Source organism: Scyliorhinus canicula, chromosome 3 (genome assembly GCF_902713615.1).
Source record: "Scyliorhinus canicula chromosome 3, sScyCan1.1, whole genome shotgun sequence".
NCBI classification, from domain to species: Eukaryota; Metazoa; Chordata; class Chondrichthyes; order Carcharhiniformes; family Scyliorhinidae; genus Scyliorhinus; species Scyliorhinus canicula.
In genome coordinates, this window is record NC_052148.1 from 100,512,442 (window position 1) to 100,532,256 (window position 19,815).

At 43.6% G+C, this 19,815-nt stretch overlaps 2 protein-coding genes across 5 annotated transcripts in view; both read right to left on the reverse strand.

The window, feature by feature from the left end:
- The window catches only part of LOC119962833 (DEP domain-containing protein 1B-like), a 62,510-nt gene extending 49,922 nt beyond the window's left edge, over positions 1-12,588 (reverse strand). For all 3 annotated transcript variants that reach the window (XM_038790983.1, XM_038790984.1, XM_038790981.1), the window contains exon 1: positions 12,398-12,588. In XM_038790983.1, the coding sequence (XP_038646911.1) occupies positions 12,398-12,442 (45 nt within the window). In that variant the 5' untranslated portion in view covers positions 12,443-12,588. The remainder of the gene's footprint in view (positions 1-12,397) is intronic.
- Positions 12,589-15,657: 3,069 nt separating this feature from the next.
- Positions 15,658-19,815, reverse strand: part of elovl7a (ELOVL fatty acid elongase 7a) — a 49,655-nt gene continuing 45,497 nt past the window's right edge. For both annotated transcript variants that reach the window (XM_038790985.1, XM_038790986.1), the window contains exons 7-8: positions 19,215-19,351; positions 15,658-18,461 (exon numbers count right to left, since the gene is read on the reverse strand). In XM_038790985.1, the coding sequence (XP_038646913.1) occupies positions 18,258-18,461; positions 19,215-19,351 (341 nt within the window). In that variant the 3' untranslated portion in view covers positions 15,658-18,257. The remainder of the gene's footprint in view (positions 18,462-19,214; positions 19,352-19,815) is intronic.

The window sequence follows — 19,815 nt, forward strand, 5'->3', positions numbered from 1 at the left end:
TATGTGGAGTTCCCCGACGGCCGCCAGGATACAGTCTCGCTCAGGGACCTGGCTCCCTCGGGCGCCGATCCCACGCCCACACACCTCCCCACCCACGCGCCACCCTCCTTTTCCCCGGCGCCCCCAACATCAGCCCCACCAGGTCCAAGTCTCGTTCCCCTGCCCACACTAGAGGACATGGAAGATTTCGGCACGCTCCCGGAGTCGTCCAGCCACTGGCCAGCACCAACACTGCCACCACCGATGCTGTCGACGCCGACACCACCTGTGTAGACGTCGCCACCGCTGCTGTGTCGCTCTCAACGAACCGTCAGACCGCCGGTCAGACTCAACCTATGACGGGCACCGGGTTGCAAGATGGACACCTGATTTTTTTTTCTCTCCCACCCCCCCCTCTGTAAATAAATGACTGCTTATGTATTATAGTTTCACGTCACCCCGCCGGACTCATTCTTAACAGGGGGTGAATGTGGTAATACCACTGTGTATATATATGTGTGTGCCTCTATTAGGGGATGTACAATAGTACCGGCTATTGTCGGTAAGCCCCTGCATAGTTTGTCGGTAAGCCCCTGCCGGCTAGCTCCGCCCACAGGGGCAGTATAAATATCCATGAGGTCTCCTGAGCTGCCATTGTACAGCTCCACTTGAGGTAATAACATCGCACGGTAATAAAGCCTCTTTTGTACCGTTTCGTGTTTCTGTGTGCAATCAGTCATCTATGTGCGGATCCACAAGAGATGAGCGAGATCATAAACAAATATTTCTCACCGGTATTTACTGTTGAGAACATAGAACAGTACAGCACAGGACAGGCCCTTCTGCCCACAATGTTGTGCCGATCATTTATCCTAATCTAAGATCAACCGAACATACACCCCTTCAATTTACTGCTGTCCATGTGCCTGTCCAAGAGTCGCTTAAATATCCCTAATGACTCTGACTCCACCACTCCGCTGGCAGTGCATTCCACACACCCACCATTCTCTGTGTAAAGAACCTACACCTGACACTTCCCCTATACCTCTCTCCAGTCCAGGCAGCACCCTGGTAAATCTCCTCTGCACCCTCTTCAAGCATCCGCATCCTTCCTATAATGAGGTGGCCAGAACTGGACAGAATATTCCAAGTGTGATCTAACCAGGGTTTTATAAAGCTGCAGCAAAACCTCACGGCTCTTAAACACAATCCCCCTGTTAATGAAAGCCAACACACCATACACCTTCTTAACAACCCTATCAACCTGGGTGGCGACTTTGAGGGATCTATATATGTGGACCCCAAGATCCCTCTGTTCCTCCACACTTCCAAGAATCCTTCCTTTAAACCTGTATTCAACATTCAAATTTGACCTTCCAAAATGAATCACTTCACATTTATCTAGGTTGAACTCCATCTGCCACTTCTCAGCCCAGCTCTGCATCCTGCCAATGTTCTGATGTAACCTGCAACAACCCTCGACACTATCTACAACTCCACCAACCTTCATGTCATCGGTAAACTTACTAACCCACCCTGCCCCTTCCTCATCCAAGTCATTTATAAAAACCACAAAGAGCAGAGATCCTAGAACAGATCCCTGCGGGACACCATTGGTCACCGACTTCCAGGTGGAATATTTTCCATCCACTACCTCTTGCTGTCTTCTTTCAGCCAGCCAATTCTGGATCCAGACAGCCAAATTTCCATGTGTCCCATGCCCCCTGACTTTCTGAATGAACCCACCATGAGGAACCTTATCAAATTCCTTACTGAAATCCATATACACCACATCTACTGCCCGACCTTCATCAATGTGTCTCGTCACATCCTCAAGGAATTCAATGAGGCTTGTGAGGCATGACCTGCCCCTCACAATGCCATGCTGACTAACTTATAAAACTACGTTTTTCTAAATAATCATAAATCCTATCTCTCAGAATCCTTTGCAGTATTTTGCTCACCACAGACTAAGACTGACTGGTCTATAATTCCCAGGGATTTCCCGATTCCCATTCTTGACCAGTGGAGCAACATTCGCCTTCCTCCAATCATCCGGTACTACTCCAGTGGAGAGTGAGGGTGCAAAGATCATCGGCAACGGCACAGCAATCTCCTCCCTCGCTTCCCGTAACCTTAGGTATATCCCGTCACTGTCACCGAAATGCTCTCCCCACCGAGACATCCGACACCTGGCCTGGTTTGTTGCCAAGCACCAAATCCAATATGGCCTTCCCCCTAGTCGGCCTATCTACATATTGAGTCAGGAATCCTTCCTGGAGGGCAGCACAGTGGCACAGTAGTTAGCATTGCTGCCTACGGCCCTGAGGACGTGGGTTCGAGTCCCTGCCCTGGGTCACTGTCCATGTGGAGTTTGCACATTCTCCCCATGTCTGCATGGTTTTCACCCCCACAACCCAAAAGATGTGCAGGTTAGTTGTATTGGCCACGCTAAATTGCCCCATAATTGGAGAAAAAAAAATAATTGGGTACTCTAAATTTTAAAAAAAGGAATCCTTCCTGGACACACCTGACAAAATCTGCTCCATCCAAACCATTTGCACCAAGGGGGTTCCAGTCAATATAATGGAAGTTGAAGTCACCCATGACAACTCTGTTACTTATGCACCTTTCCAAGATCTGCCACCCAATCTGTTCCTCATCTCTCTGCTGCTACTGGGGGTCTATAGAAAACTCCCAATAAAGTGACTGCTCCTTTCTTGTTTCTGACATCCATCCATACTGACTCAGTAGATAAACTCTGCTCGACTACCTGCTTTTCTGCAGCTGCGATGCACTCCCTAATTAACAGTGCCACCCCCTCCTCTTTCACCTCCCTATTCTTCTTAAAACATCTATACCCAGAACATCAAACAACCATTCCTGAAAGGCACAAATGTTAGGGAACTTGGGGAAATAAATAGTGATGTCTTGAGTAGTGTACATGTTACAGAGAAGGCGGTGCTGGAAGTCATAAAGCACATCAGGATAGATAAATCCCCAGGACGTGAAGAAATTGCTGGCCCCTAGCAAATATATTGTATTCGTCAACAGTCATAGGTGAGGTGCCTGAAGATTGGAGGGTAATAAATGTTGTGCCTTTAAGTAGGGCCACAGGGAAAATACTGGAAACTGCAGACCAGTGAGTCTAATATCTGTGGTGGGTAGGTTGTTAGAAGGTATTCGGAGAGACAGGATCTACAGGCATTGAGAGACACGGACTGATTAGGGACAGTCAGCAGGTTTTGTAAGTGGAAAATCATGTCTCACATTTGATTGAGTCTTTTGAAGGGGTAAAAAAGAGAGGATTTTCCTGAGCAGCAAATGGCTTGTCCAGACTTACCACCACGTTCAAAGGGAAACAGAGCTTGATGCTACAGGAAAGGGGGCAAGTGAATGGCAAGAGCTGAGCCCCAGAGCGGTTTGGGATCTGGCTGTCCTGGAAGTGAAGCGAGGTCACAGAGTCACATGGGGAGAGTTTTCTGGCAAGTTTTAAAAATTTGAATAAATTGATCAAATAGAAATACTTAATAGCTGACGCTCAGATATTAAGTAGGTGAGCAAATAGGCAAGTAGTTGGCGAGTTGAGAGTTAAGGGTTTTTTTTCTCTCCAACCTGGGCAACAGCTCAAAAGACTACTGGGAAGATATATGTATTGCATTAAATTTAGAGTGTAATCAGTTGAATTAAAATTGTTGAGCGATATTTGTAAACTTGAAACCTAATTAAGTCAATAAATCACAATAAAGGGCAGCACGGTGGCACAGTGGTTAGCAGTGTTGCATACGGCGCTGAGGACCCGGGTTCGAATCCCGGCCCTGGGTCACTGTCCGTGTGGAATTTGCGCATTCTCCCAGTGTCTGTGTGGGTTTCGCCCCCACAACCCAAAAGATGTGCAGGATAGGTGGATTGGCCAGGCTAAATTGCCCCTTAATTGGAAAAAATAATTGGGTACCCTAAATTTAAAAAAAATTAAATCACAATAAAAATGACAGGGCAGGTTGTAGCATGTGGGTACTGGTGGACATAGTGCTATCAATGGCAACCACATACACAGTAACTATCTTCAGCTCAAATGAACTTCAGTCGAGAGTTAGAATCAGAACGGTTATTGTACAGGAAGCCATTTGGCTCATCATATCTGTGCTGGCCCTCTGAAGGAGAATTAATTTCTTGCCACTCCATTGCCTTTTCCCAATGGCCCTGCATTTCCCTTTCTCAGATAATGATCCTATTTCCTTTTGAAATCCTCAATTGACACTGCTGCCTCCACACTCAGGCCGTGCATTCCAGATCCTTTTCCCCCTCAGGTGGCTATCGCTTCTTTTGCCAATCACCTTAAATCTGTGCCCCCTCATTCTCAACCATTGCAATAGTAAGTTTCTCCCCACTCAGTAGATAAACTCTGCTCGACTACCTGCTTTTCTGCAGCTGCGATGCACTCCCTAATTAACAGTGCCACCCCCTCCTCTTTCACCTCCCTCCCTATTCTTCTTAAAACATCTATACCCAGAACATCAAACAACAATCACAAAACAAAACAAGCCGACTCGGGCTGCAAATAAGCAAATCAACTAAATACCTAACACTCCACTAACCTGCACACACCCCACTGCTGACATCTTAACTGTTCTCAAAGAAGTCAATGAATGGCTGCCATCTCCAGGCAAACCCCTCCACAGACCCTCTCAAGGCGAATTTTATCTTTTCCAGCCTTAGAAACTCTGCCAGGTCACTCGCCTCGCACCCCCCCCCAAACTCATGTCTTTACAAGAGGCTGCCTACATTTGCTCCCATACCGACCACTACCCCATTTCATCACCATGGCTATATTCGCCGCCCAATAGTAGTTCATTAAATTCGGAAGAGCTAACCCAACCCCCCCCTCGACCCCATTCCAGCAGCACCTTCTTCACCACAGGGCTTTACCCGCCCAAACAAACCCTGAAAAAAGTGCATTTACCCTCCTGAAAAAAGCCTTCGGAATGAAGATCGGGAGATTCTGAAACACAAGAGTCTCGGGGGAACCGTCCACTTCACCGATTGCACCAGTCCCGCCAGCAACAGCGGGAGCACATCCCACCTCCTCAAATCCCCCTTCATCCCCCAACCAAGCCAAATACAGCCTGTGCAGCTGCTCCCACCCCCACCTGAATACCCAGATATTGAAAGTTACCCACCCAAACGGCAACTCCTCAGCCTCTTCTTCAGCCCCCTTGCTTTAAACAGAAAAACTTTGCTCTTCCTCATATTCAATTTGTACCCCGAGAACCAGTCAAATCCCTCCAAAATACTCAATCCTCCCAATACCCATCGAAATATAAAATGAAATGAAAATAGCTTATTGTCACAAGTAGGCTTCAAATTAAGTTATTGTGAAAAACCCCTAGTCGCCACATTCCGGCGCCTGTTCGGGGAGGCTGGTACGGGAATTGAACCGTGCTGCTGGCCTGCTTTCAAAGCCAGCGATTTAGCCCAGTGCTAAGCAGCAATTCGTCAGTGTACAGCAAAACCCTATGTGCCCCCCGTGCTGCCAGTCCCTGGACGCTCTCAGCGCCATTGCCAATGGCTCTATAGCCAAGGCAAAGAGCAATGGGGTGAGTGGACATCCCTGCCTGGTCCCCCGATACAGCCTGAAATATTCCAAATTTACCCGGTTCGTCACACACTCGCTACCGGTGCCTGGTACAACAACCGGACCAAATCCACAAACCACTACCCAAACCGCCCCAGCACCTCTCACAAATCATCCCACTCCACTCGGTCGAAGGTCTACTCCATATCCATGGAGACCACCACGTCGACACTTCGTCCCCACAACCCAAAGATGTGCATGGAAGGTAGATTGGCGACACTAAATTGCCCTTTAATTGAAAGATTAATTGGGTACTCTAAATTTATTTTTAAAAATTCAACAGCCGCCTGCTGTTGGCCGACAAATGCCTCCCGTTAACAAACCCCGTCTCGTCCTCCCCTCTCACCCCCGGCACACAGTCCTCAATCCTTGAGGCTAAGACCTTGCCAGCAACTTTTAATCCACATTTAACAGTGAGCAGGACCCACTGCTCCAAATCCTTGCCCCTCTTTAAAATCGAGATGATCAAGGCCTGCGATAGCGGTGGGGGGAGAACCCCCTGCTCCCTCGCCTCATTAAACGCCCTTCCCAGCAGGGGGGTCCCCCAAAATTGTTTTGTAAAATTCCACTGGAAACCCGTCTGGGCCCGGGGCCTTTCCCACCTGCATCACCCCATACCCTCCACCACCTCTACCAGTCCCTCCACCCTCAAACTCCAACCCCTCGAAAAAACACCTCATTCCCTTCTCCCTGGTCGGGGGTTCCAACTCAAACAACCTCTTATAAAAATCCTCAAAAGATCCCACTCACCCCCAGCGGGTCCAAGACCACCTTCCCTCCCCTATCCTTCACCTTTGCGATCTCCCTCGTTGCGCCCTGCTTCCTAAATTTATGTGCCAGCATCCTACTTGCCCTTTCCCCATATTCATATAACAGCCTAAACTCCATCTGTAGCTTCTGCTGCTCCCTCAGCAACCCTGTCTCTGGGGCCTCTGAATAGCTCCTATCCACCTGCAAGATCCCACCCACTAACCTCGCCATCTCCACCCGCTCAGTCTTATCCCAGTGTGCCCGTATTGAAATAAACTCTTCCCTTACTACTGCCTACAAAGCCTTCCACAGTGCGGCGGCCGAAACCTCACCCGTGTAATTCAACTCTACATATCCCTGAATGGCAGCCGTCACCCACTCACAAACCTCATCTTCCAACAACCTGAGATCCAGCCTCCACTGCAGCGCTGACCACACCCGAATCTTCAGAGCAGTTTCCTGTAAAAATGCCACGTCCGCTTTTATGCTCCTTAGATAAGCGAACACACGAGCCCTCTTGACTGGCCCATTCAGCCTTCTCACAGTCCACCAAGAGGAATAAAGGTTACCTGGACACTGTTCCAGGAGGCAGTCATACCCTTTAGGCTAGGTAATTCAGATTTGGTGTTCAACCAAGGACACGAGAGTATGACTGCAAGTGAGGCAGATTGAAGATATAGAAGGTAGCAAGGTAGGAACCTCAGTCCTTGCACTTTTCTAATAGGTTCAACGTTGACCATTCCTTATGTGTGGATGAGAGCAGGGTCTACATAGAATCAGCAAACTAACCACAGTGCAATGGTGCAAGAGGCCTTTCAAGTGGGTCAGGGTCGAGTAGTAAAAAGGAATGTACTTATAATAGAAAACAGTATAGTTAGAGGGATAGATATGGTTTTCCGTAGCCAAGAGCATGAGTCCTGAGGCTATCTTGCCTGCCAGCGCCAGTATTAAGGATATCTTCTGTGTTGGAGAGGTATGATCCAGTTGATGTGGTCCAGTACTAATGACATTTGTAAGAGTCCTTCTTGTTTATTGTCTTATTTTTAGTCAACAGAACCATAATCGGGATGTGCCTTTAAAGCATGCTTGCCAGGACACTTGAGGGAATTGGTTCAATTGGTTAACTGACAACTGGTGGGTTGGCCATGGACAGCGATTTCTTCTGTGATGCCTTCTGAGAGAACTTAGCAGAAGTGTTTTGACCTTGGAAGTGAAAGGAATGCTCTCTCCTGCGTGCTCAAGTGGAAGAACAGCTCTACTGTTCAAAAAGCGAGTGCCTACCACATCCTTTGCCTTAAACAGGAAATAATATGGAGTCTGTCGAGAAAGTACACAACCTGGCCATTGAAAATACCAAAATGAAAGTCTGAACTGCATAAAGACATTGACTGGAAGTCATCCAAGTGCGTCCGAGATCCTTATTCTTTTGTTTTTGTTAGTATTTTCTTTTCCAACAGTAGACTACTATGATTTGGGATACAGTATTTATTAAAAGAGGCACCAGGTTTATAATAGCGTAACAGGATGGCTCTGGAAGTTACAAATGTCTTTATTCATGTGGAGGACTTGGCTTTAGTTTAATCAAAATATTGGAAAGTCAATTAAAAGTAGATGGCTAAGCTAAGAAGGCAGAGATGTATGATGTATTAATTGAATGTTTGTATCTGTTAGAAACTAGGAGAGCTCACTAGCAAGTAGCCCTGGTAGTGTAGCATCAAAAACACTGATGGAGAAACCAATGTCGGGAGAATTCAGATGCAGTTCGGAACAGGAGGAGGAGTTTTAAAAATGGCTTTTCAAAAGGAAATTGAAATGAGGAAACTTGACGTGGAAATGGAAAGGTTACCAAAATAATATCAACTTCAAAGGTTGGAGTTAATGGCAGAAGTTGAGAAATTTCAAGAGGGAAGAGTAACCCATATCAGTCCAAATCCTCATGGGGATGTGTTTAAATATGTACAGGCCCTACTACGATTTGAGGGAAAGGATTTAGAGGCATTCTTCTTGGCATGAGAAAGCAACCCAAATGGAGTAGCCAAAGCAAAAGTGGACATTACCTATGAAAAGTAAATTATCAGGCAGGCACAGGAAGTTTATGCTTCCCTGTTAGAGGGGTGTCACAGGATTATGATGAGTTTCTGCATGCGCATCAATTACTTCTGGAAGCATATAGGCAAAAGTTTTAGAATGTAAGGAGACAGCCAGTTGAATTTGAAAGGGTTAAGCAAAACAATTTTAATAGGCAAGTTAAAGCATTGGGAGTTGAAACTTTAAGAATTCATTACCTTCTGCGATAAGAATCTATGTTGAAGGCCTAAGGGTTATGACAGCTCGCCAAACAGCGATGGCTGATGATTGTAAGCTGATCCATAAATTTAAACCTTTGTACCATCACCCCCATAATTTTGAAAAGCATAGAAAGTGGGAGTATGAAAGGAAGACAGGCAAGCATGGATCATAGAAAATCATAGAAGTTACAGTGTAGTAGTCTGGCCCAATGAGTCTGCATCGACCCTCACAAAGAGCACCCTACTGAAGCCCACATATCTACCCTATCCCCGTAACCCAGTAACCCCCACTTAACATTTCTTGGACACTAAGGCCAATTTAGCATGGCCAATCCACCTAACCCGCACATCTTTGGACTGTGGGAGGAAACTGGAGCATAGCTGGAAATGCTCAGGGACTTCCTCCTCAGACCAGAAAGGAAGGTACTGAAGTTGGAAGTGAAACTCAAAGGCCTAGGTGTTACCATTGCAATAAAATGGGATATGTTTGTTCAGAATATTGGCGGTTGCAAGGAAAGCCCATGGGACTTGTTGGGATTCATAAGGAGGATTCCGAAAAGGGATCAAAAAGGTGGAGAATATCACAGGTCAGACTGTAGCAGTTATGTGAATTTAGGGGACCAGAGGTAAACACTGCTGTGTAGGTAGGTATAGTAGATATGCACGTTTTTTGTCTAAGTGGAAGATCACCCCCATATTCATCCAATGATGGAGCCAAGCTCATAACTATTTTAAGAACACATGAGCGGCGCAAATTCTTTTACGGACAGGGATTTGATTTTCGTCCGGAGAGTTCAATGAAAGCCATGGCTAATGAATGGGATAGGTGGAGATCATATCCCAGTTCTATTGTATAAAGTACAACTGGAGTGTGATTCGTCATCGGGTCCAGTAGTTGTCGGAGTGGTTAAGTTCCAATAGACAGAGTAGACCTTTGGGCAATGATTTGGCAGGAGTGAAGGTTATAGCTTCATAAATGATTACAGAGAGCTCAAGGGAAGTTACAAGACCACTTCCAGACATTTTTCCCTCATGTGTGCTGACCAGGGCAATGGCTAAACAAAGTCCATCAACAGAGACGGACGTCACACCACCGTAAGATGGTAGAATAGCCAAAATTATCCTGGAGAACGAGGATAATTCCGAGGAAATGTTTGGTCGGACATCATCAATTGAGGCCCAGGAGGCAGACTCTGAGTTACATAGATTAAGTCACCTCTCACAGAAAAGGAGGTGGTGGGGGTTCCAGAGTTCTATTACATTTAGAATGGAGTACTGAATGAGGAAGTGGAATCGTCCTCAGACCTGCAGATGAGGAATGGACAGTTGCTCATCAGGTAGTGATACCACCAAATATCGTAGGGAAATACTAAAAGTGGCACACGAGATGTGGAAATTCAGAAAACTTGGACATGGGTCAACAGTCCCTGGCTGGGACTGCATAAGGATGTACTGCAATTCTGTAGAACCCGTTAGATAATAGGTAAACCACAATGTAATAAAGCCAACCCTTTGGTAGCAGGGCATCAGTACATTCTTACGGTCATGGATATAACCATCCAATTTCTGGGAGCTATACCTTCAAGAACAATTACAGCTCAAGTAGTAGCGGAAAAGTTGTCGCACATTTTCTCTCACGCTATGGCCTACTCTTAGAAGTACAATCTGACTAGGGTTCTAACTTTATGTTGAAAGTTTTCCAGGGCATAATTTGTAGTTTAGGTATCAAGCAACTAAAGTTAACCATCTGTCAACCACAAACTCATGGAGCTTTGGAAAGATGTTATCAGATTCAAAACCGTGATTAGGACCTATTGCCATGCATATCCAAGGGAAAAGAGGTTGCATTTTTCAAAAAACTATTTGCCACCAGGGATTCTCCAACCAAAGCCCATTTGAATTGATCTATGGCATGAAGTATGTAGCCCATCAGAAGTTGATAAAGAGAAGTTTCGAAATCAAAACGACGAATCCTCTATGTTGGATTAAGTGTTCACGTTTCAGGAAATAATCACAGCAGCTTGTCAGATACACAAGAGCATTTAAAGGTTTTGGGAGCAAGAATGAAACTGTGGGCAGACAAACATGCCATGTACTGCATATGTCAAGCTGGAGACGACATTGATTGTTGCCTTTGCAGGATGAACCTCTGAAAGAGAAATTCAAGGGCCCCTGTAAAAGGTAGTTTGGGGGGGGGGGGGGGGGGGGGGGGGCTTACCCAATGGATACTCCAGACTGTGGGAAGAGGGACTGATTATGCCACATAATTATGCTGAAAAAATATCATAGGGGAAAAAGATAGGACCAAACCAGTATGTCAGGTGTTAGAGGTAGTGAAGAGGACAAAGATAGAGGTGTGGGCTTGGAAGATGCTGTCGAAGGAACCTTGGTGAGTTGCTGCAGTACTATGGTACACACTGCTGCCAAGGCGCCTCATTGGTGGAGGGAGTGAACGTTGAAGGCAGGTGGAGTATAGGGAAGCATGAAGTTATTCACATTTCTAGAACCAACCTCTTCATTCACCTGCGGAAGGAGCAGTGCTCCGAAAGCTAGTAATTCAAAACAAACCTGTTGGACTTTAACCTGGTGTTGCAAGACTTCTTACTGTGCTCACCCCAGTCCAATGCAGGCATCTCCACATCATAGTTACCAATTGCCTCAGACCCAATATATTGGCAAAAACAAAATTCTCAAAAAACAATTTTGCATGTTGTTTTTGTCAATACAATTGGGACTGAGGCAGTTGGTAACTAATATTTCATTTTATCAAAATCATACTTCAGATACAAAGTACAGGCCACCAAAAGTCTAATTTCACAAAAATAAAGGCACAACACTGCTCCCAAATAATTTCAGTTACAAAATAACACACCATAGTCTGTGCCATTTCCTGTAGATATCTGAAGCGTGATCTGATAACATGCAACAGTCTTCCTCAAAAAGCATAATTATTTAACTTCCTCAAATTATGGGAAAGACTCATTTTGAGAGAATCATTTTACAACAGTGGTGGAATAGTTGATGGTGAGGTAGAGCTTGAGACTGTACTTGCAAATGATGTCACTATGGGCAACATGTAGATAATAGGGAGACACCCAACTGTGCAGAATAAAATATTCCAAGTACCCTGCCACCCAACTGCACAAAAAAACGTCAGCATCTTCAACATAATTAAGACACCTCACAGCAACATCATAAAACAAAATATCACACCAAGTCACAACAGAAAGATTACCTCAGATGACCAAAGGCTTGGTCAGAGAGGTAGGATCAAAGGAGGACAGCATGGTACAGGTGGAGAGGTGTTAGGTGGGGATTCCAGAACTTAATCAAACTAATTAACACAGTTTGCATATAAGAACTCAAAAACAGAAAGTACTGGACACCCAGCAGGTCTGGCAGCATCTGTGGGGAGAGAGCAGCAGAGTTAAAGTTCCAGGTCCCTGACTTTTTCAGCAGAATATGGGTCCTGGGCCTGAAATGTTATCTTTCTCCACCCCCTCCCCCACCCAACCCACACACGGATCCTGCTGGGCCGGTTTCTATTTCAGATTTCCAGCACCCGCGGTATTTTATGTTTTGCCTTTAAATCTGCCCATCGTCCCGGAATTGTCGCTTCACTTCTCACGCTGAACACCCGCCCTTCAGAAACCAAACTCGAGGCGCTTTAAAATCAGACAGGACGACATTTCAAATGCATGGGGTGATTTCAGTCGAGACTGTCGGGCCGTGCAGAGGGACTCACCAGCTTAGTGGCCCGGTACGGACCCGGCGTTATCTTACTCTCCATGGTCTCGGCATTCGTTCCTCACTGTGCCCCCGGTACCGGTGGCCGCTCCCCAGCGGCGCAACCTCGCTGTCCGTTAGCTGCCATCACAGTGCGCAAAGCCGCGCGGCCGAGCCCGGCCCCAGTTCAAATCTGGAGCTCGAGGGGAACTCGCCCTGCGATTGGACGCGAAGCGACTGTCCCGTGACCTGCAGAACGCTGCCCTGATAGGATAATGGTAACCAGGGGCGACCAGAGAGTTTGGGCGAATCGAGTGAAGGCTGCGGAGAGTGAGGGAGCACGTGCGGAAGGGGCAGGCCAATCGGCCCGTTCAGGCTGTGCTCCCTCCCTTTGGAAATCCTAAACTAATTGCTGTTCTGCTCCGAACTTTTTATCAATGTAGTATTTTCCCGGACTGTTGCAGATATAATTTAACCGCATGAATTTGTACAAAAATGTTGTTGAGATGTAGGCGTTGGACTGGGGAGACAACAGTAAGAAGTCTTACAACACCAGGTTAAAGTCCAACATGTTTGTTTCAAACACTAACTTTCGGAGCACTGCTCCTTCCTCAGGTGAATGAACCAGAGGAAGGAGCAGTGCCACGAAAGCTACTGTTTGAAACAAACATGTTGGACTTTAACCTGGTATTGTAAGACTTCTCACTGTACAAAAAATGAGACTACATAAAGGCAGCAGAAGTTTTGGACGAGCTGGAGTTTATGGAGGTGTTCAGAATAGGAGGCCAGGCCGAATAGCATTGGAAGAGCTGAGCGGAGAGGTTGGATGTGTGTTTCAGTCGGACAATGTGGGTGGAGAAGATGTGAAGTGTGTGCCTAAGGCAGCACGGGCCTTCTCCAGTGCTATCTAGATTAAAAATAAAACACAAAAATGCTGGAAATACGTAGCAGCATCTGTGGGAAAATAAACAATGTTTCTAGTTGAATAGGACTTCTTTTTGGAATTAGTTCCGATTCAAGTTCCAAAGAAGTTATATTCGAATTGAAACATTAACTGTTTCGGTCTCCACAAATTCCAGCACTTTGTCGTCTTTGGACTGCCACCATCTGAAATATTTGTTTTTATCTATTCAGATTTAAAACAACAGGCCAATGAGTTCACACACCTATCAGGCATCTGCTCCCAGTTTTCCACTTTCCTGGGGGCCAGGAAATGAATGCGTATCGTCAAATTTATAACAAAGCTATTTAAAAATGAATTTAGAAAATATTAAAATTATACACTTGCTCACGTGATGAATGCAAAAACCCTAAAAGCATAGGCCTTCTCATTGGTAATTCACTTGAGGCCTGAGAAAACAACATTGCAAATAAATTCAGTATTTTTAAAAGTCTAGTGCATTTCTTGGTTATTACAATAAACACAGAAGTGACAAATAAAGGAGAATTCGAAGCATGCATGAGGGAGGAGGAAATGGAGGTGTGTGGCATTAGAATGAAAGAGTAATTGCACGGGGGCCTCACGGTAGCATGGTGGTTAGCATCAATGCTTCACAGCTCCAGGGTCCCAGGTTCGATTCCCGGCTGGGTCACTGTCTGTGTGGAGTCTGCACGTCCTCCCCGTGTGTGCGTGGGTTTCCTCCGGGTGCTCCGGTTTCCTCCCACAGTCCAAAGATGTGCGGGTTAGGTGAATTGCCCATGCTAAATTGCCCGTAGTGTAAGGTTAATGGGGGGATTGTTGGGATATGGGTATACGGGTTACGTGGGTTTAAGTAGGGTGATCATTGTTCGGCACAACATTGAGGGCCGAAGGGCCTGTTCTGTGCTGTACTGTTCTATCTATCTATGTAATTAGAATGGGAAGATGCTTGGGCAGGGTTGGGAACAGATGGACAGACCCTTCCCACCCAGGCATTACCTTCTTCCAGATCCTCCTAACAGGCAGAAGTCTGAAGACCCGCACATCCAGACATAGGAACAGCTTCTTCCCCACAGCTACAAGACTCAACGACTCAACGACTCCCCCTCGGACTGATCTGTACCCTGTAAGAACACTATTCACATCGCCCTATGCTGCTCTTGCTCATGTATTTGCTTTGTTTGGCCCCTTGTTTTGCACTGTAACCAATCACTTTGTCGATGTACCATTTGTCAATGTTTCATAGAATTTACAGTGCAGAAGGAGGCCATTCGGCCCATCGAGTCTGCACCGGCTCTTGGAAAGAGCACTCTATCCAAGCCCATACCTCCACCCTATCCCCATAACCCAGTAACCCCACCTAACACTAAGGGCAATTTGGACCCTGAGGGCAATTTAGCCTGGCCAATTCACCTAACCTGAACATCTTTGGACTGTGGGAGGAAACCGGAGCACCCGGAGGAAACCCACGCACACACGGAGATAACGTGCAGACTCCACACAGACAGTGACCCAGCTGGGAATCGAACCTGGGACCCTGGAGGTGTGAAGCATTTATGCTAACCACCATGCTACTGTGCTGCCAGAGCAAAACAACGCACCAAACTCCTCAGAAGACAAACATGGGACATAACCGACAGAGTACCCTTTGTCATCCAGTTCTTCCCCAGAGTGAGAAACGACATCATCTTCGCAGTCTTCAACACGTCATCGATGAAGACAAACATATTGCCATAGCCATCCCCACACCCCCACTTGTCTTCAAACAACCGCAACCTCAAACAGACCATTTTTTTTGTGTTGCAGAAAGGAGGGGCAACTACTGAACCCAAAAGAACAGGGTTCCCGTGATTACTTTTAAAATTTGAGAATTAAAATGTTTATTAAAAGAAAATACTTCAACAAGGAAGATAAAATATACACAATTAGAAAGAAACTTGCAAAATAACCCCCAAAATGCCTTATCAAAGGTACACAATAAAACTGTTTTTTTTAACCAATAGCCCTTATAGATTTCCAACCATAAAATCCAGGAAATGTTACCCAAACCGATAAATTGCTTTTGTTTTAAACAGAAGCACTATCCGCAACTTCCAAGAATAAATCCATGTTGATGTGGTTTTCCGAAGTGAGACTAAAAACCAACGATTTCTCAAGGCAAATATTTTCCTGGCCCAAAACCGGAGTTGCTTTTGTTCAATGAAAAGATTTTCACAGCTTTCAGTATTTACGGTAGAGCACATCAAGGAAATTAATATTAAATTAAGGTTTCCAAAATTAATGTAAGAAAAAAAAAAATCGATCAATGAATGGAGTTGCTGAATAAACAATTCACTTGTTATAATAAAAAATGCATAATCTAGAATTAATGGTAAATGTTTATTATGGATGTACATATAAATGATTTTAAGAGACATCATTGCAAGTGCTGCCACTTAAATAAAAATTGGAAACACTTGCTAAAATGGAAATACAACATGCTCATCTTCTATTATTACAACGGAGTACAACATTTCAGAAACCTCAAGGTGCAATTTTTCAAACCTATCATATGCTTTCGTCAATATGTCTCTTTATGTACTTGTCATAATATGAAACAAGCATCTGTATCAGTAGTTTTCCACCAATGGTTTCATATATAATTTGGAAGAAACTGCATTTTTCATCAAGTTGTAATAGCTTAGCATTTAAGTTTAAAAATTGTAAAACTAAATTAAACCCTCTTTAGAACATTAAGCCTTTCCAATTTACTTGATCGATGTTACATCACTACATAAAGGTGGGTGTATTGTGATTTTCTAACGGTGATACAACACTATTAAAATAAGTGGCCTTCAGCGTCTTGTTTGCAATAATAAGAGTCGGATAGTGTGTTTATTTTCTTCGAAAACTCTACTCTTGTACACTACATAATGAACTCAAAAAAGTCTTTAAAAAGTCTAAGAACAAAAGGTAACTTAGAAATACTGTGGTCAGCTGTGAAGTCAGCTTTTTTTTAGGGAATTTCTTCCCTTTTGGCAACTTTTTTTTAAAAAAGAGGAAAACTCACTACTGGATTTGTATGCTTCAACTGCATCTCCAAAACATTCTTTGATCTAAAACACAGCCCGTTACTAGAATAGCAAGATCTCCACTTTCTGTAGCAGCCACACAAACATCCTTTTCAAATGGCAGACAAGTACTAGTCTGTGAAATTCTCAGTTTGTAGTTCTGCTAACCTGACTTCCCAAATATATTTCAGCTGTCAGCAATAAATGCAGGAAATCTAGATTCAAAACAGATTCAGATGTAAAAGAAATTCAATGTGCATTTCAAAAAGGAGTGCAAAAAAAAAAAAAACTTTTTACTTTAGTGAAGAATTTAAAGCTTGTTGGTGAGAAGCCTATTCAATATTTTTGTTTGTGAATAGGGTAGACATGTGTCGATGGGTCTGTTTTCTGGAATTCAAACCCAACAACTGTTCCAATGATCAAACCTTTATCCCTATAGCCATACAAGTGACATCTGATCAGAGAAAGAATGCAACAAATTAAATGAGAGATAATGAGAACTGACGTATTATAGAAAACCAAATCAGTGCGAAAGCCAATCAGTAAAAAATATTTTAACCATAGAATTATGCATTTGGAATAAACTGCAGCATTCAACAATGAAAAAGCTGAAATATCTAAACATTCCTTTAACTATTTTCCCTGAAAATTGAGCAAACATTTGTGACCAACATATCTAAATCTATAGCACCTCAAAAATGAGAATTCACATTTTAAAACTTTTGCTCGCATGAAATTTCAGCTAGGGAAAGCTTTAGCCTAAAGTTCCACAATTTCCAACCAATATGTCCAAACACCATTTTCAGCCTTCTACAAAAGCTACAGCTAACACATTCACAGACATCACCAGCAATTTTGAGAGATTTTGAGTAAAGAGAAAGAAAGATAAAATTTTACAAGTAAAAAATGTTCTTGCAAGTTTGAAAACTCGTGTCCACATGCACATTTAAATGTAGAATTACTTTCAATAACGAAGATAGGAACACAAGGATAGACATAGTTGAACTCGGCATTGCCACACTGAACCATCTCTGGAGAAGGGCTCTCCAGCTGTTTACTTAGTTTATTTTAATTAAAAAGCCATCAGCACAAATTAAATTCTTACACAACATGAGAGTTTCTTTTCCTTCCGAAAAGGTGATTTACAAAAATGTGCATTAAATGTGAACATTTTCCCTAAAGAAAAGCCAGCCATGATTGAAATGAAACAAGTTATATATTATCCACCTGTAAACTAACTAGGATAGACCCCCCAATGTGTGCTGAAATTGAATGAGATGTAACTGTCTTTTTACTGCTTTCAAATTGTAATTTAAACACAACACTAGAAAAACTTCAAACAAAACAGAAACCTGGCCCCATCAGTTTCTACCTTGCCCAAGTATTACCAAACAAAAGGCTTTGTCCAAACCCCATTTACTGTGACCATGCAAGGCAAACATCAAAGTTACCCACATGCACTAAATGGGAACAACTGCTGCCTAAATGGGAATAACAGCATGATACTGCTTTTCTACTGACACAAGAAACAATATCAAGGTCAAACATACAGTGCAACAATGCTCAAGTCTCATTTGCATCACTTGACACACAAAATTAGAGATGTTGGAGGAGGCAAAGGTGGAAGTGTGTGTGTTACAAGCTGGACCAATCACATTACAGCAGGTGAATGTTAACACTGGACGAAGAATTGAGTTTGCGAGGGTGGCAAAATAGTCTTAAGAGGTTTGACTTATTTCACACATTTAGCAGCTACATGGTAGCATGCCTTAATAAATCAACTTGAGAATCACAGAAACATCCATATTATCCAGTTTAAAAAAAAAGTATATTATATACATTATGTAATAAATGTTCATCATTGCCTAAAGCAAAAGTACAAATTAAATGTATTCCAGTCAGCATTACTTTTACTGCTCCTTCTTAGACTTGTTCAATGCATTCTTTGGCAATCTTTGCCCCTTTGTGTAAGCATAGTACCAGAAGTTGAGAAATAGAATCATAAAGCTAACTCCATAAAGCCATATTATGTAGAGGAAAACTGGATACTGGTACTGGCAATTTTTCATTAAGAAGAACTGCCCAATATGGACTGTAATCACCATAAACTGGACCTGAAAGTGGAGGGAAAAGAAACACGTCAATTAGTTGTAACAGAATCTCTCTAACATCATTTTAGTCAAAAGTAAAATATTGTGGCTGCTGGAATTATTCAGGTCAAGCAGCATCTGTGGAGACAGAAACAAACTAACACTTCAGGTTGATTACCTTTGTCAGGCTAGATTTTAGTCAACTTGCTCTGAAACTAGATCCTCTTAAATAAAGCCATATAATTTCATCAGTGTAATGCCATGGTAACACTTAAAGTTTGCAGATGAATCATCTTGAACAGAATTAACCTATATTGCAAATAATAATTCCCATTGAGAAAATATTGAGCTAGGCTCTGGAGAAGGGACAGAAACTTGCGCTGAATGTATTTTGTGTATGTTAAAGCAGCTCATTATATAAACAAGCAAGATGGTAATTCATTTCTACATCATCACCATAAATCTTCAATCTGCTACAAATCAAATAAGAAGACCTGGCCCAAACACTTGGTTATGGCAGACTAATCGTAATACGAGTACGGGAGTGTTCAAATTCCACCGCCGCAGAATACAAAACTTTATTTTTAAATATCTGATAGCTTGTGGGCTAGCACCAGGCACTCACTGGACTGATACCAAACTCCAATTGGATTGCTAATGTCCTTCAAGGGATGGAGCCTCCTGGGACTTATCCAATGTACAAGTTACTTGAAATGTCCTTGGGCCAATTAATCGGCCGCACATCATGCACAACCTGAGAATAAAAATAAAACTTACCAATTGAATTGTGGTCATGTACTTTTTCCACCATAAATACTTTTGGTAGGTGTGTCCCAGTGCAGATAAACCATAGTATGAATACATGATTATGTGTATAATACAGTTCACCAGAGCATGAAACGTTCCGAGACCACCTGCATGGAGGGAAAGGGAAAAGCAATTAATCAAAGAAGCTGGATCAGCTCTCCAAAGATTGTCCTGGAGGGCATTTTGATTACTGTTCTGGAGGTCCGCAACAGAAAGTCTGCTGAAAGCTCAAGAAGCTTTACTTCTCTGAATGATTACATCGAATGGAGCAATATTTCTTGAAATATGAAAGAAATCACAGAACAAATCAGTTACTCCCACCCTTCAAATTAAAAAAGATTTATCAAGTGATTCAATGCACAAATGCCCACGGTACTGATCTAAACAAAATTCAGCGTTGAACATATTGATCGCTGGATCTCAGAGCAACAACCAACGTGTATAATCTGGTTCTCTCCCCTCCCCCAAACCATATATCCAGTCCAAATTAGCATTACCAAATCACGGATCACAGGACTTTGCTTGCCAATTTAAAGACCACTCAAAGCAGGATTGCACCACCCAGTGGCAG